The following is a 21,017-nucleotide window of genomic DNA, read 5'->3' as shown; positions in this document are numbered from 1 at the left end:
CTGAATTTTATTTATTTTTTTTGCGGATCAAAATAATTATGCATCATTGCTGTAATTTTTTCAGTGAGTGGTCATTCAAACAATCTTTATAATTCACTTTCCCATTTAAAAAAAATTAAATAAAATAAAATAAAATAAAATAAAATAAAAAAGAGTAATAAATAAATAAATCGAATAAATATTTTTTTATTCTTATTTCATAAGATTAGGTCTATTGTTACATCTCCATACAAGGTAAACAAAAAGATATAAAAAAAAAAAAAAAAAAAAAAAAAACAAAAGAGAGAAATAACTATTACAATAAGTGTAAATGTCATTAGTAGATTATTCATAATAGGCAAAAGTTATCAGAGGGGGTGGTTTTTTTTTTTTTTTTTTTTTTTTTTTTCAAGGGCTATTTTTCCCAACAAGAAGGTTCCAACAGGTTTCAAGGTCCTGACTCTTGGTTGACAAATCAAAATCCAAAAAAGTCAAAAATTCGGCCTCCATCCGATCTAGGTCCTCAACTTGCAAGATCGTCACAGATGTAGCTGAGGGAATAGTTGACAACATGGATGTGGGCTTAGCTAAGGGCGAGGGGGTGGGCGTAGGCGTGGGCGTGGGCGAAGGTGAAGGTGAAGGTAAAGCTGTGAGCACAGAGTCAGGGTCTGATTTTTTATAGTCAACAGAAGAATCAAGGTTCAGTGCATCACTTGACAGAATTGGTGGCGGTGGCGGTGCCTGATTTGGATTCAACAGGCTTTGTGGATTAAAAAATGAACCAAGACTCAAAAGTCGAGCCCACTCATAGTTTGAAAAGATAAGTTGTGCGCGTGACCGGGCTTCGTCGATCCTCCGTTCAATCATGCTCAGCGCCTTATCACTCTGGTTTACATCTACACCTGCAGGAATGTTGTGTTTGCTGTTGTTGCTGAAATCATCATTGATTTCATCATCCCCATATCCATTCCTGCTCAACTTCAGCGCCAACTCTAAATCTTTGCTCTGGTCTACTGCTGTTGCTGCCGCTATGATGTGATTATTATATTCCTGCAACAGGGCTGCGAGCTCGACACTGCAGCGGTATTTTGCAGCAAGGATATATGCAACCAAGAATAATCTCTGTGAGACTCCTGCCTCTCCTTTGGCATCGGGATATTTCTATTTATTTGTTTTGGAGTAAATAAAAAGAGGAAACCCATAGATTGATTAGAGTAAGCACTTTTTTCAATGACTGAAACAAATAATGCATTTTTTTTTTTTTTTGAAGGTGCATTCAGTCATAAACATTCAGAAGTGCCGGAAAAAAAAAAAAAAAAAAAAAAAAAAAAGGATCACTTACAGCTTTCAACCGGTCCACGTAAATGAGTGCAAGAGTAAGCGTCAGATTTGGGAATGGAATTTGAACCAATGGCAAAGTAGGATTTGGAGTGATCGGACTTGAAGGCAGAGCCGCGTTAGTGTTGTATAATCGCTGTCGTTTCTGCTGCTCTTGTGGCATATGACGATCTGTAACAAATGTCGGCGAAGTTGGAGTCGGTAGTTGATGAGTATAGGCTTCGGATGGATGGTCTAGAAGCACAGAGTCCTGATGTTGTTGCCATGAGGATTGTTGGGGAGACTGCAGATGTTCGAAACTCACTCTATCATGTGCCAAACCTTGTTGCCTCTGCTGCTGCTGCTGCTGCTGCTGTTGTTGTTGACGACGTGCATGGTGATCATTATAATCGGCAGAAAAGCGATGTCTCCGTGCCGATAGTGAGTTTGACTTGATGGGTCCAGGCCCTGTTGAGGAAGGTGAAGACGGCGAAGGCAAATCCCGATTCGCCCTAATACTATTAAAAGCATTACTGTATGTAGCAGCAGTATTTATTGGTCTGCAGTTTTGAATCTTTTGTTGTCGCTGTAATTCATGACCTCTTTGCTGTACCAATCCTGAATGAAGCGGGGAGCTACCAGAACTCAATGAGATGATGTGGCGGATAAAATTAGCCAAAGTTATGAGACGTGCAGCATAAACAGGGTTATCCCGATGCTGCTGTTGTCGTGCCTGCTGCTGATCGTCCAACTTCTTGGCGAAAGGGGATGCCCCTGTTGTTGTACGATCCTCCGAGGAAAAAGTCATGTTGATAGGCTCCCAGCGTGATATTGTCAGATGGGTTGAAAATGCTATGAATAGAACAAGTGAGAGAAAGATCGGAATATAGTCAATATAATTATAGTGAGTCAACGCAAATGAGAGGCGCAGCCTCGGGGCCAAATTACAAAAGTCGAAAAGTAAAAAAAGGTCTGTGCACAGCCCATCCCCCCCTTTTTTTTTTTTTTTTTTTTTGGATTAGCTCGATTAAGGGTGTTCAGACCACAAATGTGAGGGAAATAAAAGTGTGTCGCACACAGATGCACGAGATGGGTGAAAATGGATTGATTGAAAATATTTTAACGACTGATTTGCATGTTTGAGTCAAACACCTCAATGCCATCACTGTGCAACATTTGGGCTCCGAAGTGAGCACAACATTTTGGGCAAAAAAGAAAAAAAAAAAAAATTGTTGCATTAATTTCATAAAGGATACTTTGATTTGATGGATCCTTTACCTATTGTTCGATGATTGACCTTTCCGCTATCTTCGTCTTGTAGTTTCAGAAAGCTTCTCTCGATATCAGAGTTGTGGTTCGAGTATGCTCTCTGCCCTGCAGCTGAGCATGGTATACCAAACAGCGTGGGTGTAGCAGCAATTGGAGTCCACAATGAAGGACCCCTAATGCCTGCTGTATATTGGCTGTCATCAACAGTGTTCTCTGTGGATGTTTTATAAAGCGAAGGCAGTGGCGCCGATGTAGTAGTATTGTTGCTTTCTGACGACCGTCTTATAGGCCGCGAAAGCTGGGATGTAGTAATGGTAGGCCGCTTCTTCGGAGCGGCTTGAAGGTTGGCTTTTAATTGGGCAAAAATAAAAGAATGTCTTTGTTGCTCATTGTTGTCGTTGCTCCGCGGACCGGATTTTAGGGATGACGTACGATGAGCGTCGGGGTGCATCTGTGGTGCTTGCTGTGGCGGAGAAGGCGAGTGCTCTCTGATAGTATGAGATGTGACCTGTTGATGTTGCTCTTGTCGCTGGGGCTGGTCGTTATGATCATAATCAAGGGAGTTCTGCTCTGTATCAAGATGTGATGATTGCTCGATAGTCTTATAGGAAATGCAACCAGTGGTTGGGGCAGTAGCATGATGATCAATGCATGGATTTTGGGGATCGCAATGCAATATGTCTTGGCTACAATGTCGATGTGTTACTTGAGGATGACGACGATGAAGATTGTGATGATGGTGGTGATCAGTCGCTTTTGAAACTCTAGGGCTACCATGAAGACTACGAAGAGAATCACGACAGCTCGGCGACATGATTGGGCTAGTCAGTGAGGATGGTGGTTGAAAAGGGAAAAATGTAGATGGTGGTTGTTGAGTGCTAGAACAAACTACTGCCTCGATTTGTAACCTAGACGCTGAATGAGAAGGTGGGAGGTCTGACCTGCAAGACGAATTACAGCTGCTTTTATAGTGTCGTGGAAGATCCATCCTCTTTATAAAGGTGATGGTCAGCGAGATTAGACAACAAGGGGAAGGACCAGGACAAGGAAATGGCTGTAGTAATAATAGTCTGAAGGGGGAGAGGGATTGGAAGAATCAGTCTAAGCAATATGCAGACATGGATTAGAAAAAAGATTTGTTGAATTGATGACGGTAATAATGATTGGAGAAGAAAAGATGGAGCTTGATGATGTGTTGAGGTCAAGGTAAAATGGTCAAAGGCCAGTCAATAGTTGAGAAGAGAGATGTGCCCACGAAGACGAACCGAGAAGAACAAAAAAAAGTAGGGATGCCCCGTTCTATTTATTTGTTAGCTCAATGTGGAAAACAATGGATGATTCCAGCTGGGCGGGGGTAAAGAAGAAAAAAAAAAAGGGTGCGAAGAAAGAATGCATATTAGTTAGAGCAAGACAATCCTTAAATAGTAATAATATATATAGATATAATACATTTGAAATAAAAAAAAAAACTTTTGCCCTTTTTTTTCTTTTTACTTTATTTTAATAATGCCTCGTTAAAAAGGTAGGCTTGTTATTATATATAAATATTCGTATTTATACCTTTTACGTATGTATATATATATATACAATATAAATGTATTATATTTATCATCAATAGAATTTAGGAAGTGGTGGCGTTGCATAATATCCATTAACCTGTTGTCCATCTGTCCAATAAGGAATAAATAAAACAAAAAAGCATCTTTTCTCCGCGGGGATATGGCCGTGCAGGGAAAAAATTGAAGTCGCATAGCCATTCATTCGTCCACCTAAAAGTCACCTTGTAGACTTGGGGGGGACCAACAACGTACCTCCCTTTTTTTTTTTTCTTTGCTCTCTCTGTCTTCTATGGTAGTTATCGATCAAAGCGAGTTGTTCAAGCTTGGGAACCAGTGTTCTCTCTGTTTATTACGAAATATTGCGCATCGCCGATCTTACTAGGTTCTTTTTCGTTTTTTTTTTTTTTTTTTTTTTTTTAAAAAAAAAATTGTCCTGAACATCATGAATAAAGAAATGTACAGTTCCTTGCAAGGCTGAGATCAGCAGCGGAAGCATTAGTGTTAGTAACACCGAAGAAGTTTGGAGTTGCTCGTGTAAGACTGTGGGAAGTAAAGTTTTTTTCAAATCACTGTAGTCTTCAATTCCGACGTTACGAATGGTTCCTCAAGTCTCGCAAGAATTCAAATAACGCCGCATTCAACAACGTCACCTATTGGTCTCTTACTGAATAAGGTCTTTGCACATGACTGCCTGTTGTAGTTGCATAAGGCATACAAACGCGACTCATTTGTTAATCTATTCTAGATCCTAGCGTCCTAGCATCCTAGGAAAAAGAAAGGCCATTACCTACTCTTATTAGTGTAGATGCCCCGGTTCGATGCTCCAGTCATGATATTCTCCAATTCATTCCCTTTGATCGGGCTGGACATACTATTCAAGTATAATTACTTCATCTATTTCTAGTTTCCTAACATCCTATACATTCTTCTCTGCTTACTGCGCGCTCTATTGTTTTCTATTGCAGCAGCAGTTGCTGTCGACTCTATAAAAAAAAAAAAGGAAACAATCGATGACATATTCCTTTTTTTTTTTTTTTTTTTTTTTTTTTGAGCAAAAAAAAAAAAATTCAGCCTGCTTTCAATAGAAAGTATCTTTTTTATCTTCCTCGGAGAGAAGAGGAAGATGCGTACGATATCAGTATCGGGAACACTGTGTCATTGTGTACATGAGTCAAGGCTGATTTCCTCCATATGACAAAGATTATGGCCTTGCTTGAATAAGCTGAAGGCAGGTCCTTGTTCCTTGAACAAGAGTTGCAAGATATAACAAAAAAAAAAAAAAAAAAAAAACTATTTTCATTTTTTTTTTTTTTGGATTTCTTTTTTAGTTTCTTCTTCTGAAGAATCTGAATCGTAAGTCATTGCTAAAGACGACGATTAAAAATCGGATTGCATAATCAAAAAAAAAAAAAAAAAAAAAAAAATTTAGTGACAGCTAAACCACCCACCCACAGAGCATTGAGCAGGCACAACAGTTGGTGATTATTATTATTTATTGGAGCATGCATACTGTTCCACTCCTCCAAGCAAAAAAAGGTTCTGTACAAACTCTTGTACATGCACATCGATATTTATGGTGCTTCACTCTCAAGAGATCGGTTCGAGAGTATGTCACGTTTTTCTTACCTGAGGAATTTTGCTTTTCTGGAGTACTGGAGTGTCCGTGTGGTCCAAACATTGTGGATACGTACTATAACATCATATATTTATACCATCATGCATCGATTAGGATTTACATCAATCATGTCACTCAAGTTCCCTTGAGAAACCAGTAGGCGAATCTAGATGGTATCTGATAAATCAAAGACTTGGCCACTTTATTTTATTTTTTTTTCTCATCGTGTGCCTTAAATACACACAGTCCCCCAACCAATGCTTTCACTCACGCTGTTTATTATTATTTTTTTTGCGCTAGTTTGTTTACATGAACATGCTACTGTACCTTCCAAAAAAAATTAAATTAATATAAATAATCATGAAAAACGCATGGACGGAAAGCTCTCACGGGCCTTGAACGATCAACCCATGGCACATTATCATTGTCAATGACAGGGGTGTCTCCATTAATTTGACATGCATGCATCCAGTTACATTTGTATACTTGCGCACTCGAGCATGTAATGCTGTACACATTACAGACATCGCACATAAATGCCATTTGCACAAACATCATCGTTGGCGTGCATGTGCTTTCATCACATCAACCACATTGATTTTCTCCACACCTGCTATCACACTATTCTCACCACACTATCCTCACAGTTGACGCCCCTTCTCACACTTCCGAGGAAAGAGAAAGAGGTAGAGAAAGAGGAGAGAGAGAGAGAGAGAGAGAGAAGCTCCAGACACTTTACGCGTCTTTTTTCCTTCTCTTCTTTCTCCTCCTTTTCATTACATTCTCACGCGCTCGTTCTTCCTGCTCTTCTTTTTTTTTTTTTTTTTTTTTTTTTTTTTTCTCAATTGATTCAACTCATTTCACATTCTCAAGCTCTCTCCATGACAACTGTTATTGCATCGCCCAAGCCCGTCTCAGTCTCGGGACCTCGTGTGAAGGTGGAACGCAAGACCTCGATGTCTTCTTCTTCTTCTTCAACTCGTAACGCCTCCACCTCCCCTTCGGCTTCGGCTTCTACTTCTGCTTCTGCTTCTGCTTCTGACTCGGCCACATCTCCTAAACTTGCATCACGCTTGCCTTCCAATCAGCGGTTTTCGAATATTCAATCAAAAGTTGGTTCATTAGAGCAAATCCATTACAAGCCAAAACCTTCCGAGAAGAAGATCCAATCTTTTGGCAAACAAGACTTTTCGCACATTAAGCCTAAAGTCGATGCCAAATTAGCTCTTCCTACATCCATTCCTGTCGATTCAGGAACATCTGCAGGTGAAACTCACGACAATGACACATTGGCCCCTGCACCTACAAAGTCTTCTATCTCCTCTAGAAGAGCTTCTGCTAGTGCTAGCACAACTGTACCTAAACTTCCTCCATTCGTTGTCACTACCGGCCTAAAAAGTACAAGGGCTACAGCGAACGAACAACAAAAACCCCTTTCTCCTACTGCGCGGCCTTCCACAGCAACAATAGTAACAGCAACAGCGACAGCTACCACTGGGGCCACAACCTCAATAGTTAGTGCAGGAGGCGTTACGCCAAAGCCATTATCTCCAAATAATTCTCGAAGAAGCTCAGCCCCGGCTGGTTCTTCTGTGGCCAGTCCACCAAAGTCGCCTACTAGTCCCACCCGTCGAATCTCCAAACATATTATCCCTACTCAAAAGCTCGTCTATGACCATGTCAAGTCCAAGGTCGGCTCGTTCGACAATATTGACTATAAACGTGGTCGCGCCGCAAGTCAAACGTCTGCTGGCAGTGCAGATGAAAACGATCCCAACTACAACAACAGCACTCGCTCTCGCTCTCCCAGCGCAAGGTCTTCCACATCCTCGAACGGTACTTCTTCCACTAGTCCAACAACAACCACTGCCAGTCGACGGTCTTCTTTCAAAATTTCTCCTCCGAAAAAGGTGGATTATTCTAAAGTCAAATCCAAGGTGAACAGCTTGGAATATATTAATCACACTCCACAGGGAGGTAATTTGCGAATCTTTAGTGAAAAGCTAGCTTTCCGAGAACAGGCTCAAGTATGTTTTTTTTTTTTTTTTTTTTTTTTTGGGTGTGTGTGTGTGTATGTATGTGTTTGATGCTGGCTGTTGGGCAAAATGCTTTTATCAAATCAAATCGATAATTTATTTTGCTGGAGGCAGAAGTACATGTACATGTAAATATTGCCCGCCACATCAATGATGCACCCCTATTTTTTTTTTGTGATGTTTATCACCATAGTCTTCTCAACTTACAAATTGTGCATTTTTGTTTGTGTATCAAATAGTCCAAGATTGCAAAGGAGATCAATTCTGTGCAGATTCATGATTATTCTCGTGAAAACTCTATTCAGGAAGAGCATGAGCATGCGGAAATGGACCACAACTCAGTGGAGCAGGAGCATGCCCAGAATCAGGATGGAAGCATAATCTATAGTTCGGATATGGAGCATGAAGAGTTTGAGCCACCCAAGAATATCCTCTCAGTCTTGGATGAAGTGGTTGAGAATGTGGACGGACTTGAACTCGATGGTTACCAACAACAGGAACAAATGTTTGCACAACCAAATAACGCACAGGGTGCGCAATCGGAGCCTGTCGTAGTCTTGTGAAAAAAAAAAAAAAAAAAAAAAAAAAAGCCTAACTTTAGGTTCATATCATTCATAGCAAATGCACATTCCTCTGGGTTATTTGAGCTGGTTTTCAACTAACGTAAATAAAGTTTTTTTTTTATGATGATATTCAATGAATGAAATGCGGACTGTAAAGTAGCAGAATTGCAGATACAGTTAAAAATGACAATTAAAAAAATGTTTGCTCCTTTGCTGTTTTGCTATTTGACTTTTTTTTTTCTATGTACTTTTATGTTTCAAACAACTAAGACAACGCTATTTGACACCGAAACCCTCGGATTCGTTCATTGCTCGCAAAAGCATGTTCTTCAATTTCTCTCGTCCCTTATAGTTATACAGACACAGCTGGTTAAAACATGTGTGTGTGGTCGGATATCGATTTGAGTCGTGGCTTCCCATGCATGTAATCTTGAACGACAGGTTTGCAATACCCGTCGCAGGATATCGGTCAGAAGCTGTAATGAACTGTAGCAATCGACGCTGGTTCTTGTCTTCAAACTCCTTGAAAATTGACCAAAAGTTTCTATTAAACAATGAACAACACCAAGAGAAAATATGAGTGCCTCAGCTCCCACTCGTATTCCAAGACGCTTAACCAGGATAGGACAAACAGAAAATTAAGCAAATACTCATTAGCCCATAGACGTACTTGATCACGTCGTGCTCATCATTAAATCCTTCATATTCAGTAACAGATCTCAGTTGGTCAATATCTAATGGCTCTGCACTTCCTCGGACTAATGATTCAATTTCTTCAGGTCGGAACAACGAGAGGGCATGTCCACTACACACTAAATAAAAACCACGACGGAAAGATTCAAATTGCTGAAACGACAATAAAAAATATGCAAGGGAGTCCATGTTAACAATGATGAATTAACAGATTTGAAAGTATGTATAGCATAGCCACTTAGAGCTTTGATCCAAACAAAGACATACATCTGAAATACTCGTGTTCATCACAAAATTCGCGTATCGTTCCACGTAATCGCGCTTGTTCAGGCTAGTAACGGGGATATCTTCACCATTGGGTATCAGGGGAACTTCTACACTCTCTCCATAGGCCTCATATACTCCAACAAAATTAAGGCAAAAGACGTCTTCTACATCATCACCATCATAATTCAGCAGTTGATCGAATCCTTTTGCCAGATCCTATAGTAAAACACAAGTCAGCAAAGATAGTTGTGGTAGGCATTAGTAATATTTTTTCGAGAAAAAAAAAAGAGATCAAAGAACCAAATTAAACTTTTTTTTTTTTTTTTTTTTTTTTTTCCTTTTTATCTTACAGGTCGGAAGTTTGCAAGATCTTCGAGGGCAACAGGTGTATTCAGAAGCTTCTTGTAACAAGCCAAAGGGAGAGGAAGGTCCAAAATAGTGGAATTGTAAATCGCCAAGCCTATAACAACTCCCACAAGGTAGAATTGATCTAGAGACTCAAAAGAGGCTGGGTTGAACCAGCATTGTGACGAGTGATCATCATACACAAACATGCCTAAGTGGTCGGAGTAAGTGTAGTAGCGGTTTTTTAGTAATTGACTAACCTTAGAATATACTCAATCTGCACGTTTAGCTAATCAAAAATTTAACATACCATACTGAGGATCAAACAGTTGCCGTACAAGGAGTAAAAACCATTCTTTCCGAAGACCTCCCGCATCGACGCCATCCTCGCCAATAAATTCGATACGAAGTGATTTATCAAGGTCCCTCTCATTCCGTGATAACTATAAAAAAGCCCAGCACCATGATATATGAACACAAAAAAGAAAAATCAGATCAAGAGGCCTGGTTCTAAACACCTCTAAAAATGACATAAACTAAAAAAAAAAAAAAAAAAAAAAAAAGCCCCTACCTGCGTGAGAGACTCCTCTATAAGATTATTGCGATGAACCTTAAGGATGAGTAGCGGTGCTTGCTGCAGCTCTGCCTGAGTCAGCGAGACTACTCCACTGATTTCCCCATTTTCTGCTGCCCTAAGTCGTTTCTGAGCAAGTAAAGCCTCAATAGTTTTTTGCATCTTGATCTCCATTCGTCGTTTTGCATCCCATGCCATAATCTGCATCTTTGCGCCCATTGAGATCAGGAACGGGTACTGACAGAAAGAAAACATTCTATATCGGTTGAAGATGAGATATGGTTAGAATCAAGTACAAAAAGAAAAAAAAAAAAAAAAAAGTCCAAAACACGCAAATACATACGCCGACCGATTCTCCCATGCGACAAAATCTGTAGGAAGGTCGATGAGATCGACAATCATGTTGTAATACTCATCGATTGGGATTTTCTGTGATTTTGATGCGGCATCACGCGAGTAAGGGACAATGACTAAATCGTTTGTAGATCGGCTCTTTCCATTAGCATCAAGCAAATCCCTCTCATTAGGTTGATTCGCTTTGAAGAAGAGGTGCATAACCCTTGCAGCAGCCATGATCCGTGCATCGCTCTGATAAATTATATGTTGGTGTCGATCTGTTGACTTTTGTTGATTAGAAAGCCGCTGTGTGATGAACTTGTTGATAAAATTGATTCGATTATGGAAGATCTGGGTCGACATGCTATAACACCGTTCATTAATTGATTGCAAAGCTTGTTTAGAAGTTTCAATAGCATATACATGTAAAAAAATAAAAAATAAAAAAACATACTTTGCAAACCAGCTTGACAAATGCTCATGCAGGTCACTGGGAAGGTTGCTAATGATCGTAAATAAACGTTTGGTGATATTATGGTGATAATCTGATTCTTGTGGTGTCCTGTGACGAGAAAGCCAAGGGCACTAGGATTTATCCAAGGGTCATTGCGATCATCATGGTCATTAGCTTGTCAAGTATCATCATAGACTTCAGAAACTAGAATATGAATATAGCAGATCTTTACCTCAAACATGATCATAATGAACTTGAGATCTTCCTTATCTTTGAGTTCTCTATTACCAGAACGCATAACCATCAAATCCCATACAATTCAGCATTATGAGGAAAAAGAAAAAAAACTCATTCACTCATATTAACAGGGACATACTTTCCAGGACGCTTTAGGATCGCCTCCACAGATGTCATAACAGCCAACGCGATTGAATTCGGCTATGAGGATTGATGTACATAAAAACAAATTGACAATGTAAGAAACTTTGATTAAAGGAAGTATATAACAGTATTGGATCCCATAACACAGGAAAACATACCATAGCAACCAGAATTGAAAAGGCTTTCCTAGCTTCTTCAAGATTCACTCCGCAATGTTCATGCGTAATTGGACGTCCCTATCAAGTGTGTAAAAACGAGATCATATCATTTTTTAAGCATAGTCAGTCCCATTTGATCATCCTGAGTGTATCCTACGGCGCCGACTGTAGTGATGAATATTCAACTGTATTTCAAGGCACCTACGCTGCTGAAACTGGCATTAAACGCTGCAAACTTTTTCAACTTTTCCCGCAAAAGCGCTTCGAGATTAGTGTAATCTAAATCGCCTCTTCTTTCGCGCTGAATAGCCTTAGCTTTCTCGATCTCCCGCTCGATCTGCTGCAACGTGAGAGGTTCCTGTGGAACTATATGATGGCGTAAGCAAGTCGGCATGGTCAGTGAAAAATTAAAATAGTTTCATAGCCAATATTTGGTTGGTTGACCAAAGTGGTTGGGCTGTGTGTACCAGCCCACAAGACCAGCTGAGCCAATTTTTTTTTCCCTGCTCGTATAGACATTATCTAGGCTAGATTCAAAATAAAAGCATTGTCCAGTATCTGATGAGTTGTTGAGACCTGCTTGTTGTCCCTGTCTAACAAATCCTGGCGTAACAATCCTGGTCTAACCAATCCTGGTCTAACCAATCCTGGTCTCTCCTCTTCTAGGCTTGCAAGTAAACTTCAAAGATCGTAATCCTCATGACGTACCAATACCGGGAGCAGGGATGAGGTCGTTGATTGTGTCGCATGTGACGCATTGAAAGACTTTGACTGCCTGTGGATAGCAAAGCTGACTAGAAAGATATATATATATATAAAAAAGAATAGGTATCAGAATGCCAAGAAATACAGAGCTATCATTCGTCGTGCAGAAAGGGCATTAAGAATTTGCTCCAAGGTCTAACCTTTTACAATACATGCATTTGCCAATGATCTACCATGCAATGAAAAAAAAAAAAAAAAAAAAAAAAAAAAATCCTCCAAGAACTATTAGTCAATAAACCTCGAGTTTGACTATCCTTTTTTTTTTTTTTTTTTTTTTTTTTGTTATAATGGGTTTGTGCCATTGACTTAATATAATGTGTGCATGTGTAATGGTGCAATGATGTCGTACCAAGTGACTTCCTTGATTCTCATAGGACGGAGTGGAGGAGGGTCGAGGAGGCGGTGTATGCTGTTGGCTCTGCGCTCCCGAGAGGTATGCATAGGGCGAGTAGCCTTGACTAGCCATATGCTCTTTATTGTGTATGAATGTAACCCTGCGAGAAAGAATGCAAAAGGGAACAGATGACAAGAGGCAAGGAAAAGAAATACCCGAGGCGAGGCAAAAAAAGAGAAAAAAGGGAGAAAAGTAGAACAGAGAGAAGAGTCGAAAGGAGAAAGAAAATGTGAGAGTAATGAAGGGAGAGGCGGGAACAGGTCCAGGACTCAAAGCCTAGGAGACAAAAATTCGGTCATGGAAAGAGTGAGGACCTCTTGCCTAGTTCATCCCACACACAGACATTCAGGAAACAGGGACAGGGACAGGAACATTATCTGGTATGCACCGCTCGCGCAACAATAAAAACGCTCATTCCTGTTTTTTTATTTTTATGAATAATGGACTCTTGGGTTCCCTTCCAAGGAACAAAAGGAGGGCGTAGTGAACAAACTGTGTTTTGTATCTTCAACAATCGGTCAATTCAGAATATGTCTCCATTGCCAGAGTTTGAAACATCCAGAACACCCATTTCACATGGTGGACACACTGTAATAACTGTGTGCAAGTAGTTACTTTGAGATGTCTTCGGTTCTGATCGATGATTGATACTTCTGATGGAAGTAGACCCTGCCTTAATTGCTCTCTCCATGTTCCTTCTCGTTAATATTTTTATGTTATTGTTTGTCAGCAATTGCGGCCAAATGTATATCCAACCGATACATTTCGAACTACGACATTTTTTAACGATTTGAAATCCTACGTCGTTTCTGGGAATATAAAAAAGAAAGTCGCTAAAGAAAGTCTTGTTTCATAATTACATATTATATCCCCAGAGCTGATTCTTTTTTGCCTGTTATTCTCCATCCATTTCTTCTCACGTCCCCAAAATTCCCTTTTATTATTATAATTATCATCAGCCATGCCTTCTTCCAACACCTCCATCATCTATCTCAAGCACCCTACCGAATTCCCCGTTGTAGGTGAACATTTTGCTGCCAAGACTAACAACGATTTCAAACCTGTCCTCAAGGATGGCGAAGTCCTTACACGTAACCTCATCATTTCGCTTGATCCTTGTAAGTCGATGTCTTTGTAACGGACAGCCTTTACTCCGTTATATTCTGCTAATGGTTTACTGGCAGTTCATCTGGTCAATATCCTCAGATCTCTGACTATAACCTCTATACTCTTTTCTTCGTTGATTTTGCTTTCAATAAAATAAAGACATGCGTGGCAAGATGAGAGATGCCAGTAAAAAGTCGTATAGTCCTGCATTTGAGATTGGCCAGCCGTTAGATGCTCGTGGCATTGCTGAAGTGATCGAAAGCAAGAATGAAAAATATCCCAAAGGCTCTATCATTCATGCATTTATCGGCTGGGAGGAGTACACTATCTTGCCTGATCTTCCCACGACCCGTATCATCCCTGATGCTAGAGAATCCAAATTGCCCTTATCATCCTACGTTGGAGTCTTGGGCATGCCAGGTATGTGGAACAACATTATAAAAATTTTCCCATGAAAATCATTTATCTACGTCATCTTGTCATCTTTGCTAAACCTCTATATCATTTACCAGGCCTCACTGCATATTCTTCATTGAAGGATATCGGGAAACCCAAAGCAGGCGAAACTATCTTCATCTCTGCTGCTTCAGGTGCTGTTGGTCAACTTGCTGGCCAACTGGCCAAAGCTTGGGGCCTTACCGTCATCGGATCAGGTCAGTGCTCCCACTCAAATGCCCTCGTTTTCTACATGAATATGATAATAACAATAATAATAGAATAATAATAAATAAATAACATTGGAACTAATCTGCATGCCATCCATCTAATAGCTGGATCAGATGAAAAGGTGGACTACCTACTCAAGGAGGTTGGGTTTGACCATGCCTTCAACTATAAGAAGCGCACTGCTCACGATGCGCTCAAGGAGTTGGCACCCAAAGGTATCGACATTTACTTTGAGAACGTAGGAGGCGAAACCTTGGAGGCTGCCTTAGACAATCTGAATACCCATGGACGCATCATTGCTTGTGGCATGATCTCTCAATACAATACTACGAATCCATATGGTATCAAGAACTTGATGCAGGTAGTCTCGAAGCGTCTAACCATGCGCGGTTTCATTGTTGCGGATTTCTATGAACAATACTCCGAAGATTTCTTCCGTGATGTCAAGGAAATGTTACTCAAAAATGAGATTGTTTACCGTGTCGATGAGGTCAATGGGATCCAGGCTGCTCCTGAGGCCTTTATCGGGCTCTTGCAGGGAAAGAACTTTGGGAAGCAGGTCGTAAAGATTGCTGATTTGTAAAAGGTGCAAGAGCCAGATAGTTGGAAGATAGAAAGCAGAAGACTTGACGAAACATTAAAGACGAATGCTCGACATCATGCACCTCATAATAAAGACAGAGTCCCTTATTTCACTAAGTGCCACATACGAGTCACTTTGTCTAAATGTCGACTAAACAACGCGTAAATTTTGCATATGTGCCTCATCTTAGTCCTCGCTCTTCTTATAAAACATTCTATCACGCAGCGTTCAACATTTCCTTCCAACCTTCCAATAGTTCTCATCCTTGGCCTTGAGCTTATAAATACCAGTTTCCAGGCAAGTGATCTATGTCCGGCAATCTATGAATTGCATCATTTACCACCAATATGGAGTATCGCTTTGAGGGGGCCATCCTACACCCCACCCAAGCACGTCCATCAGGCAATAGTACAATCTCACCCAGCTCACTATGTTTAAATACTCGCGTGCTCGAGGATGACAAATGGCAAATCATGATACTTTAATTTATAATACACCCAAGTGAAAGCAATATGACCACCCTGATAGCTCTTAATGCGATTTACCAAAGGCTACTTTTACAGTACAAGACGAGGCTGGTCCATGCAAAAAAAAAAAAAAAAAAAAAAAAAAAAAACTGCTTAGAAATGCACCCGATAAAAGAAATTACGCCAAAGTCACCAGATGTTATAGCACCTCGTACCACTAAGAAAGTGAAGAAAATGCAGCGTCTCACCGATCGAGCAACAGTATAAAAGTTAGCTCAGACTTCATATTTTTAAACGCTTTAGCAATAACAATATCAACAATAAAAACAGCAAAAAAAAAAAAAAAAAAAAAAAAGTAAAGCTATGGTTAAAGCAAACAATCGAGCTATTGTTTTCCTTAAGCCTCCAACGGAGTTTCCTCTTCCTGGGAAACATCTTGGTATTGAGTCACAGGAAGTAGATGATAAACTCAAAGAGAATGAGGTCCTGACTCGTAACCTTGCCCTTTCCCTTGATCCATGTAAGCTCCATGTCTTTGGAGCCTGAACTGCCCTTCAACATGATACAATCGCCTGACAGTTATCTTTTACATTTTTACTAAAAAGATCTGAGAGGGAGGATGAGCGGTCAGAAGGCTGATTATCTTACTTGGTTCAAACCTGGGCAGACAATTGACAGCTACGTTGTCGGTGAGGTGATCGTATCCTGCCGATCGACCTTTGAGGATCGTAGAGGGTGCACGGGAATCTACGCTCCCTCTTTCATATCATATTGGTGTTCTTGGCATGCCAGTAATTGAACTTTTTTTAAACATGTGTTACAATTCAACTCCGTTGGAGAATGACTAAATTGACTCAATTGACTGAATCCATCTTTTAATACGATTTTATTTAGGGATTCACTGCCTATGGTAGTCTCCTCGAACTTGGTCAGCCCAAGGCAGGTGAAACTATCTTCATTTCGGCTGCATCAGGTGCTGTGGGCCAATTAGTCGGCCAAATCGCTAGGCGTTTCGGACTTCGTGTGATTGGCAGTGCCGGTTCCGATGACAAGGTCCAATACCTTTTAAACGAACTCAAGTTCGATGCTGCGTTCAATTACAAGAAAGTCAACAAGTCCATTCTCGAAACTCTGCGTGAATTAGCTGGGCCAAAGGGGTTTGACATTTATTATGATAATGTTGGAGGCGAAACTCTAGAGGCTGCGATCGAGGTTATCAATAAACATGGTCGGATCATTGCTTGTGGTCATATCAGTGATTACAACTCTACTCAACCTTATGCGGTAAAGAACCTGTACAAGATCATCGTCAAGAGTCTCAAGGTCCTAGGATTCATGGTCTATGACTTTTCGACCGAGGTCCGCGTACGCTTCGAAAAGGAGGTCACCCAATGGCTCCTGAATGGCGAGATCATCTACAAGGAGCATGTCACTGTGGGTCTCGAAAACACCCCTGAAGCCTTTTTGGGATTACTTCAAGGGAAGAACTTTGGAAAAGCGGTTGTCAAGATCGCTGACCTGTAAAAAGAATAAAGTCTGCTTTTTTTTTTTTTTTTTTTTTTTTGTAAGGGAAAAAGCCCATGATGGTGGCGTGGGAACTGGGTTCCTAGACTAAGTTCAGCCTCCTCTCTTCCCGAATATATTTTATTTTATTTCTCGTGTAAAGAGCAAATTAACATGTGCTGCGCTATTTCTTTTACTGCGAGTGCGCCAGTAAAAGAAAAATAAAAAAAGGCTATCTTCTTCTGTTGTTGATCAAAGTAACCACTCCTGCGCCAATCGCTATGCCAGTGGCCAAAATGGTTGCATTTGAAGAATTGGATCCTGACTTGAACCAAGCAGAGATGTTGAAAGGTGAATGTGTGGCCCACTTGGGCAATATAATCGCCTCTCCTGCTTGTCTATTTTTACCTGCCCACTCTGGGCCTAGCATCTCATGTCTCATTCCAGGCAACCCATCCAAACTGTACGTATTCCTCGTTAGCCAATACTTCTTCATTGCCTCCCTATCTTTTTTTGCCCAATGATTCATCAGGGTGGGCCGTTCTCCACGGTAGTCATAGAAAGGTACTGCATATCCACAGGTGGTTCCGACTTTGCGAACATCCACCATGATGATTGCTCGTTTTCCATTGTTCTCATACAATTGTGAGCCTTTATAATGATCCTCCAGAAGTTGGTTAAATTCCGGTGTATCAAGGCGGACCACCCGGCCCGTACCAATCAGACGCAAAATACGAGGCCCCCCTTCAAAAGCAGCCATCATGAGCGTAATGCGACCATTTTCTTCCAGGTGACTCTGAGTTTCTATACCAGACCCTATTATTCAACAAAAGAAAGAAGGAAAAAAAAAAAAAAAAAAAAAAAGTTTATTCCGTTTCTTCGATCGAAAGAATCGTCATAGAAGCGATATTGAGGTATTGGAACATTGGAAAGAAAAAGAAAGAAAAAGAATAAAAAAAACTTACCTGACATTTCCAAATAGCAAGCTTGGTTAGGACCGAGGATACGCAGAGCATCGTGGCCCTTGGGCGATGAATTGACGCAACCTTGGGCGTCCAAAGGCGCTGTTGCGACAAAGAAGATTTTTTGTTTCTTTATCCATTCCGCAAGGTCCTCACTTATACTTTCGTACCATTGGCCCATGTTGAATCTGAGAAAGAAGAGAGAGGTTTGTTGCGCAAGAGCGAATTAAAAGAAATAAAATAAAAAAAAATAAAAAAAAATAAAAAAAAAAAAGGGGGGATAGAAAATAGAATGTTGAGAAAACAAAAGAGAGAAAAAGGAAGAAAATTCCAGCCAGGGTTCTAAAATAAGAGAAGAAAAGCCAGAGATGACCAATGTTTGTTTTTGCATTTTGTACATTTTGTATCAACTGTGAGTGGGGAGATCGCCTTTTCGGGAATGAATGTTTGAATGGCTGTGCATTGCTCATAAATGTGTAAAATATAATTTGGAGTTGGATTACAATTGATCTGATTACTGAGATGGCACAGATCAGAAAATACAAAAGCCCAAAGCGTGAACATGACATATACTAGCCGTGTATTCTTCAGACTACCGGGCACAGCTACTGAGCGTGTAGGTTAAGTCTCGCCTCAAAATACAATACGGGTTCTTAGACCTTCAGCACCAAAAAACCAAACAGAAAAAAAAATAAAAAAATAAAAAAATAAAATAAAAATAAAAATAAAGTCAGAAACGTGTAATTGCCATTCGTAGACAAAACTTTTTTGTATTACAACTCTTCAAGTCTAAGGGTCTAAATAATGGTCTAATTGCCCAGAGCATTAATCTGTATATATCACATGTTTGGTTCTTTATCGACTTCTCTTGGTCCGAACCGGAATGCAAAGAAAAAAAGAAAAAGAAAAGAAAATCGACTTTTATTTTTATTTTGACTTTTTATCTTCATTTTGTATTTGTTTTTATTTTTTATGCGTAATAATCAAGAAACTGTTTGTCGCAATAGAGGGAATGAGCGAGATTGGAAGCATTGGAATAAACTTGCAAAGTCAAAATGCTTATTGCCAAAAGGCGCTCGCTGCAAGAAGCGCAAAATCCTGCTCATTTTGAGGTCATGGTCGGATAATTATTGTTGTTATAGTGTTTTATTCAGTTAGGCTAATTTTCAAAAGAGAAATGATTTGCAAAACACCCTGGAAAAATATCTGGATCCACCAGAGACTAAAGAGCCAAAACAGCAGCCAATCTGCTCTGTTGCTGTTAAGATGACCTCGCTTACATCCACCCACAATCACTCCAATGTGTCCTTGAAGATTGATGCTACATCACTATCATACAGTCCTCTGCTATTTCCTTTTCTTTTCTTTTTGTTTTTACGAAAATATTGCATTACCCTTTTCTTTGGAGGAAGAGTCCTTTCAAGGCCGCCACAAAGATATGAAAGACAGCCTAGACACACAGACGAAAAAAAAAAAAACGCGATGAGATCTGTGTCGTACAAATCAATTCAAGCTGATTGAAACACAATTCGCATTTTTTTATTCGATCACCAGACAAACCCACAGTGTTTAAACAAGATGCTAGTCTTAAACTATTTACTCTCCCCAAATGCATCAAATACATGCACAATGAACGCTTACCTTTGTGAACAAGACAACAAGCAACAACAATGGAAGAATACGAAGAAACAAAACGCGCTTTTGTAGGATTCTTTTTTTTTTTTTTTTTTTTTTCCTAACTGACCTCAATAGCCTTCATTCATCCAAACACATTCACAAAGGTTTTTCACCAGAGACGTTTGAGTACTACACGAAGGAACGACACCCTTACCTCATATTCTGTCTTATTCTCGCCTTGAAAGAAAAGAAAAAGAAAGAAAAAACTATAAAAGAAAGACTTCCCCTCCATAAATCTCATCAGCAACAACTAGCTAATCATTCAAGTAATCAGCTGCCTTAACTTCAATCTCTCATCTTTCTCACCACAACGCTCTCAAACTATCAAAGAAAAAAATAAAAGCCATGCGCTTCTCCATCCTTGCCAGTGTTATTGTCCCCTTTGTCGCTGCTGCCGTCTCGGCTGCGCCTGTCGCAAAAGCCCCTTACGATATAATGAACACGGCCTTGACTCTTGAGAACCTCCAGGCTGAATTCTACAAGCAGGGGCTCGCCCGATTCAATGATTCCGCTTTCACTGATGCTGGGTTTGATGTCAAGGTCCGCAACCGCCTCGCCCTCATTAGTGCTGAAGAAAATGCCCATGTCTCCTACTTGACTTCCGCCATTCAGAAACAAAACGGCAAACCTAACCCTCCCTGCACCTACAAATTTCCATTGGAGGATCTGACAAAGTTCCTGGCTACTGCTCAACTGTTGGAGAATGCTGGCACATCCGCCTACCTCGGTACTCCGGCTAACTTGTTACATTTGCCTAGTGAATTACAAAATGCCATTGCTGGTGTCACCACTGCAGAGGCTCGTCAAGCTTCGTACCTCAATGAGCTTTGGGGTCAGGTTGGTTTTCCCTATCCAATTGATACAGCCCTGAGCCTCAAACAGGCCATCACAATCGTCTCTACCTATATCGCCGAGTGTCCCTATGATATCGGTATCAAGCCTTACCCTGCCTTGACAGCTACCGTCCCCGAGAACTCGTACACAGTCACCACTAACTATGAAGGCAAGGATTCCCAAAACTCCAACAGTACTTATTGCCAGTTCTTGTGCGGAAGCAAGTCCGCTGTCTCCCCTCGCAACAACTGCACTCTTCCCGCTGATGCTGTCGGTTACACTTATGTCTTCGTTACCAGTGATGACACCCCTGTTAACGCCACCAGCGACAACGACAATATCTTGGCTGGCCCTACCTTGCTGTTCAGCGGCAATCACATTCACTAAATATATATATATACATGTGTATATTTACTTTTATCTCCAATTTGATGAACTGATGAGAGTTGGAAAATCTTCGCCTTATTACTGTCTACTCTGTTGTACAGAACCATCAACTAGTATTCCATAATA

General features: G+C 40.4%; 7 protein-coding genes across 7 annotated transcripts; 4 read left to right on the top strand and 3 right to left on the bottom strand.

Moving 5' to 3' along the window:
* Positions 1-387: 387 nt before the first annotated feature.
* On the bottom strand, positions 388-3,936 carry BCR41DRAFT_390846 (hypothetical protein; the record flags this gene model as incomplete). Its single annotated transcript, XM_022028290.1, has 3 exons — positions 2,575-3,936; positions 1,322-2,148; positions 388-1,140 (listed from the first exon to the last, which is right to left on the bottom strand). The coding sequence occupies exons 1-3, from the start codon at positions 3,551-3,553 to the stop codon at positions 388-390; spliced, it is 2,559 nt and encodes an 852-aa protein (XP_021875341.1). The 5' UTR covers positions 3,554-3,936.
* A 2,634-nt stretch (positions 3,937-6,570) lies between these two features.
* Positions 6,571-8,338, top strand: BCR41DRAFT_390845 (hypothetical protein; the record flags this gene model as incomplete). Its single annotated transcript, XM_022028289.1, has 2 exons — positions 6,571-7,766; positions 8,015-8,338. The coding sequence occupies exons 1-2, from the start codon at positions 6,621-6,623 to the stop codon at positions 8,336-8,338; spliced, it is 1,470 nt and encodes a 489-aa protein (XP_021875340.1). The 5' UTR covers positions 6,571-6,620.
* A 203-nt stretch (positions 8,339-8,541) lies between these two features.
* On the bottom strand, positions 8,542-13,086 carry BCR41DRAFT_365243 (hypothetical protein). Its single transcript, XM_022026131.1, has 15 exons — positions 12,661-13,086; positions 12,452-12,480; positions 12,255-12,340; positions 11,752-11,912; positions 11,547-11,624; positions 11,384-11,445; positions 11,240-11,288; positions 11,008-11,138; positions 10,561-10,917; positions 10,215-10,473; positions 9,954-10,086; positions 9,649-9,854; positions 9,299-9,514; positions 9,009-9,184; positions 8,542-8,882 (listed from the first exon to the last, which is right to left on the bottom strand). The coding sequence occupies exons 1-15, from the start codon at positions 12,775-12,777 to the stop codon at positions 8,615-8,617; spliced, it is 2,328 nt and encodes a 775-aa protein (XP_021875339.1). The 5' UTR covers positions 12,778-13,086; the 3' UTR covers positions 8,542-8,614.
* A 481-nt stretch (positions 13,087-13,567) lies between these two features.
* BCR41DRAFT_365241 (hypothetical protein) lies at positions 13,568-15,191 on the top strand. The gene is made up of 4 exons (XM_022026130.1): positions 13,568-13,823; positions 13,972-14,232; positions 14,325-14,465; positions 14,583-15,191. Exons 1-4 carry the CDS (start codon positions 13,667-13,669, stop codon positions 15,059-15,061), a joined length of 1,038 nt encoding a protein of 345 aa, XP_021875338.1. The 5' UTR covers positions 13,568-13,666; the 3' UTR covers positions 15,062-15,191.
* Positions 15,192-15,891: 700 nt separating this feature from the next.
* On the top strand, positions 15,892-17,056 carry BCR41DRAFT_390842 (hypothetical protein; the record flags this gene model as incomplete). The annotated part of the gene is made up of 3 exons (XM_022028288.1): positions 15,892-16,048; positions 16,134-16,222; positions 16,423-17,056. The coding sequence occupies 3 exons, from the start codon at positions 15,892-15,894 to the stop codon at positions 17,050-17,052; spliced, it is 876 nt and encodes a 291-aa protein (XP_021875337.1). The 3' UTR covers positions 17,053-17,056.
* Positions 17,057-17,116: 60 nt separating this feature from the next.
* Positions 17,117-18,263, bottom strand: BCR41DRAFT_426893 (hypothetical protein). The gene is made up of 2 exons (XM_022030790.1): positions 17,997-18,263; positions 17,117-17,847 (listed from the first exon to the last, which is right to left on the bottom strand). Exons 1-2 carry the CDS (start codon positions 18,172-18,174, stop codon positions 17,264-17,266), a joined length of 762 nt encoding a protein of 253 aa, XP_021875336.1. The 5' UTR covers positions 18,175-18,263; the 3' UTR covers positions 17,117-17,263.
* Positions 18,264-20,102: 1,839 nt separating this feature from the next.
* On the top strand, positions 20,103-20,867 carry BCR41DRAFT_290450 (ferritin-like domain-domain-containing protein; the record flags this gene model as incomplete). The annotated part of the gene is made up of 1 exon (XM_022020345.1): positions 20,103-20,867. A coding segment is annotated over one exon (765 nt), but the record flags the coding sequence as incomplete, so codon positions are not given.
* Between the last annotated feature and the right edge of the window lie 150 nt (positions 20,868-21,017).

The sequence above is a fragment of the Lobosporangium transversale genome, assembly GCF_002105155.1.
Source record: "Lobosporangium transversale strain NRRL 3116 chromosome Unknown BCR41scaffold_85, whole genome shotgun sequence".
Lineage (NCBI taxonomy): Eukaryota > Fungi > Mortierellomycota > Mortierellomycetes > Mortierellales > Mortierellaceae > Lobosporangium > Lobosporangium transversale.
This window is presented reverse-complemented; position numbering and strand designations above follow the sequence as displayed.

What these genes read in the sequence shown, in the direction of transcription:
- BCR41DRAFT_365243 (XM_022026131.1), bottom strand. Translation starts at nt 12,777, where the DNA reads ATGGCTAGTCAAGGCTACTCGCCCTATGCATACCTCTCGGGAGCGCAG. An exon ending in TTGTCAAGCTGGTTTGCAAA is followed by an intron (nt 10,918 to 11,007) that starts GTATGTTTTTTT and finishes ACGGTGTTATAG; the next exon opens with CATGTCGACCCAGATCTTCC. An exon ending in ATCTTGCAAACTTCCGACCT is followed by an intron (nt 9,515 to 9,648) that starts GTAAGATAAAAA and finishes GTTTTACTATAG; the next exon opens with GATCTGGCAAAAGGATTCGA.
- BCR41DRAFT_426893 (XM_022030790.1), bottom strand. Translation starts at nt 18,174, where the DNA reads ATGGGCCAATGGTACGAAAGTATAAGTGAGGACCTTGCGGAATGGATA. An exon ending in TTGCTATTTGGAAATGTCAG is followed by an intron (nt 17,848 to 17,996) that starts GTAAGTTTTTTT and finishes GTTGAATAATAG; the next exon opens with GGTCTGGTATAGAAACTCAG.
- BCR41DRAFT_365241 (XM_022026130.1), top strand. Translation starts at nt 13,667, where the DNA reads ATGCCTTCTTCCAACACCTCCATCATCTATCTCAAGCACCCTACCGAA. An exon ending in CATCATTTCGCTTGATCCTT is followed by an intron (nt 13,824 to 13,971) that starts GTAAGTCGATGT and finishes AATAAAATAAAG; the next exon opens with ACATGCGTGGCAAGATGAGA. An exon ending in TGGAGTCTTGGGCATGCCAG is followed by an intron (nt 14,233 to 14,324) that starts GTATGTGGAACA and finishes ATCATTTACCAG; the next exon opens with GCCTCACTGCATATTCTTCA.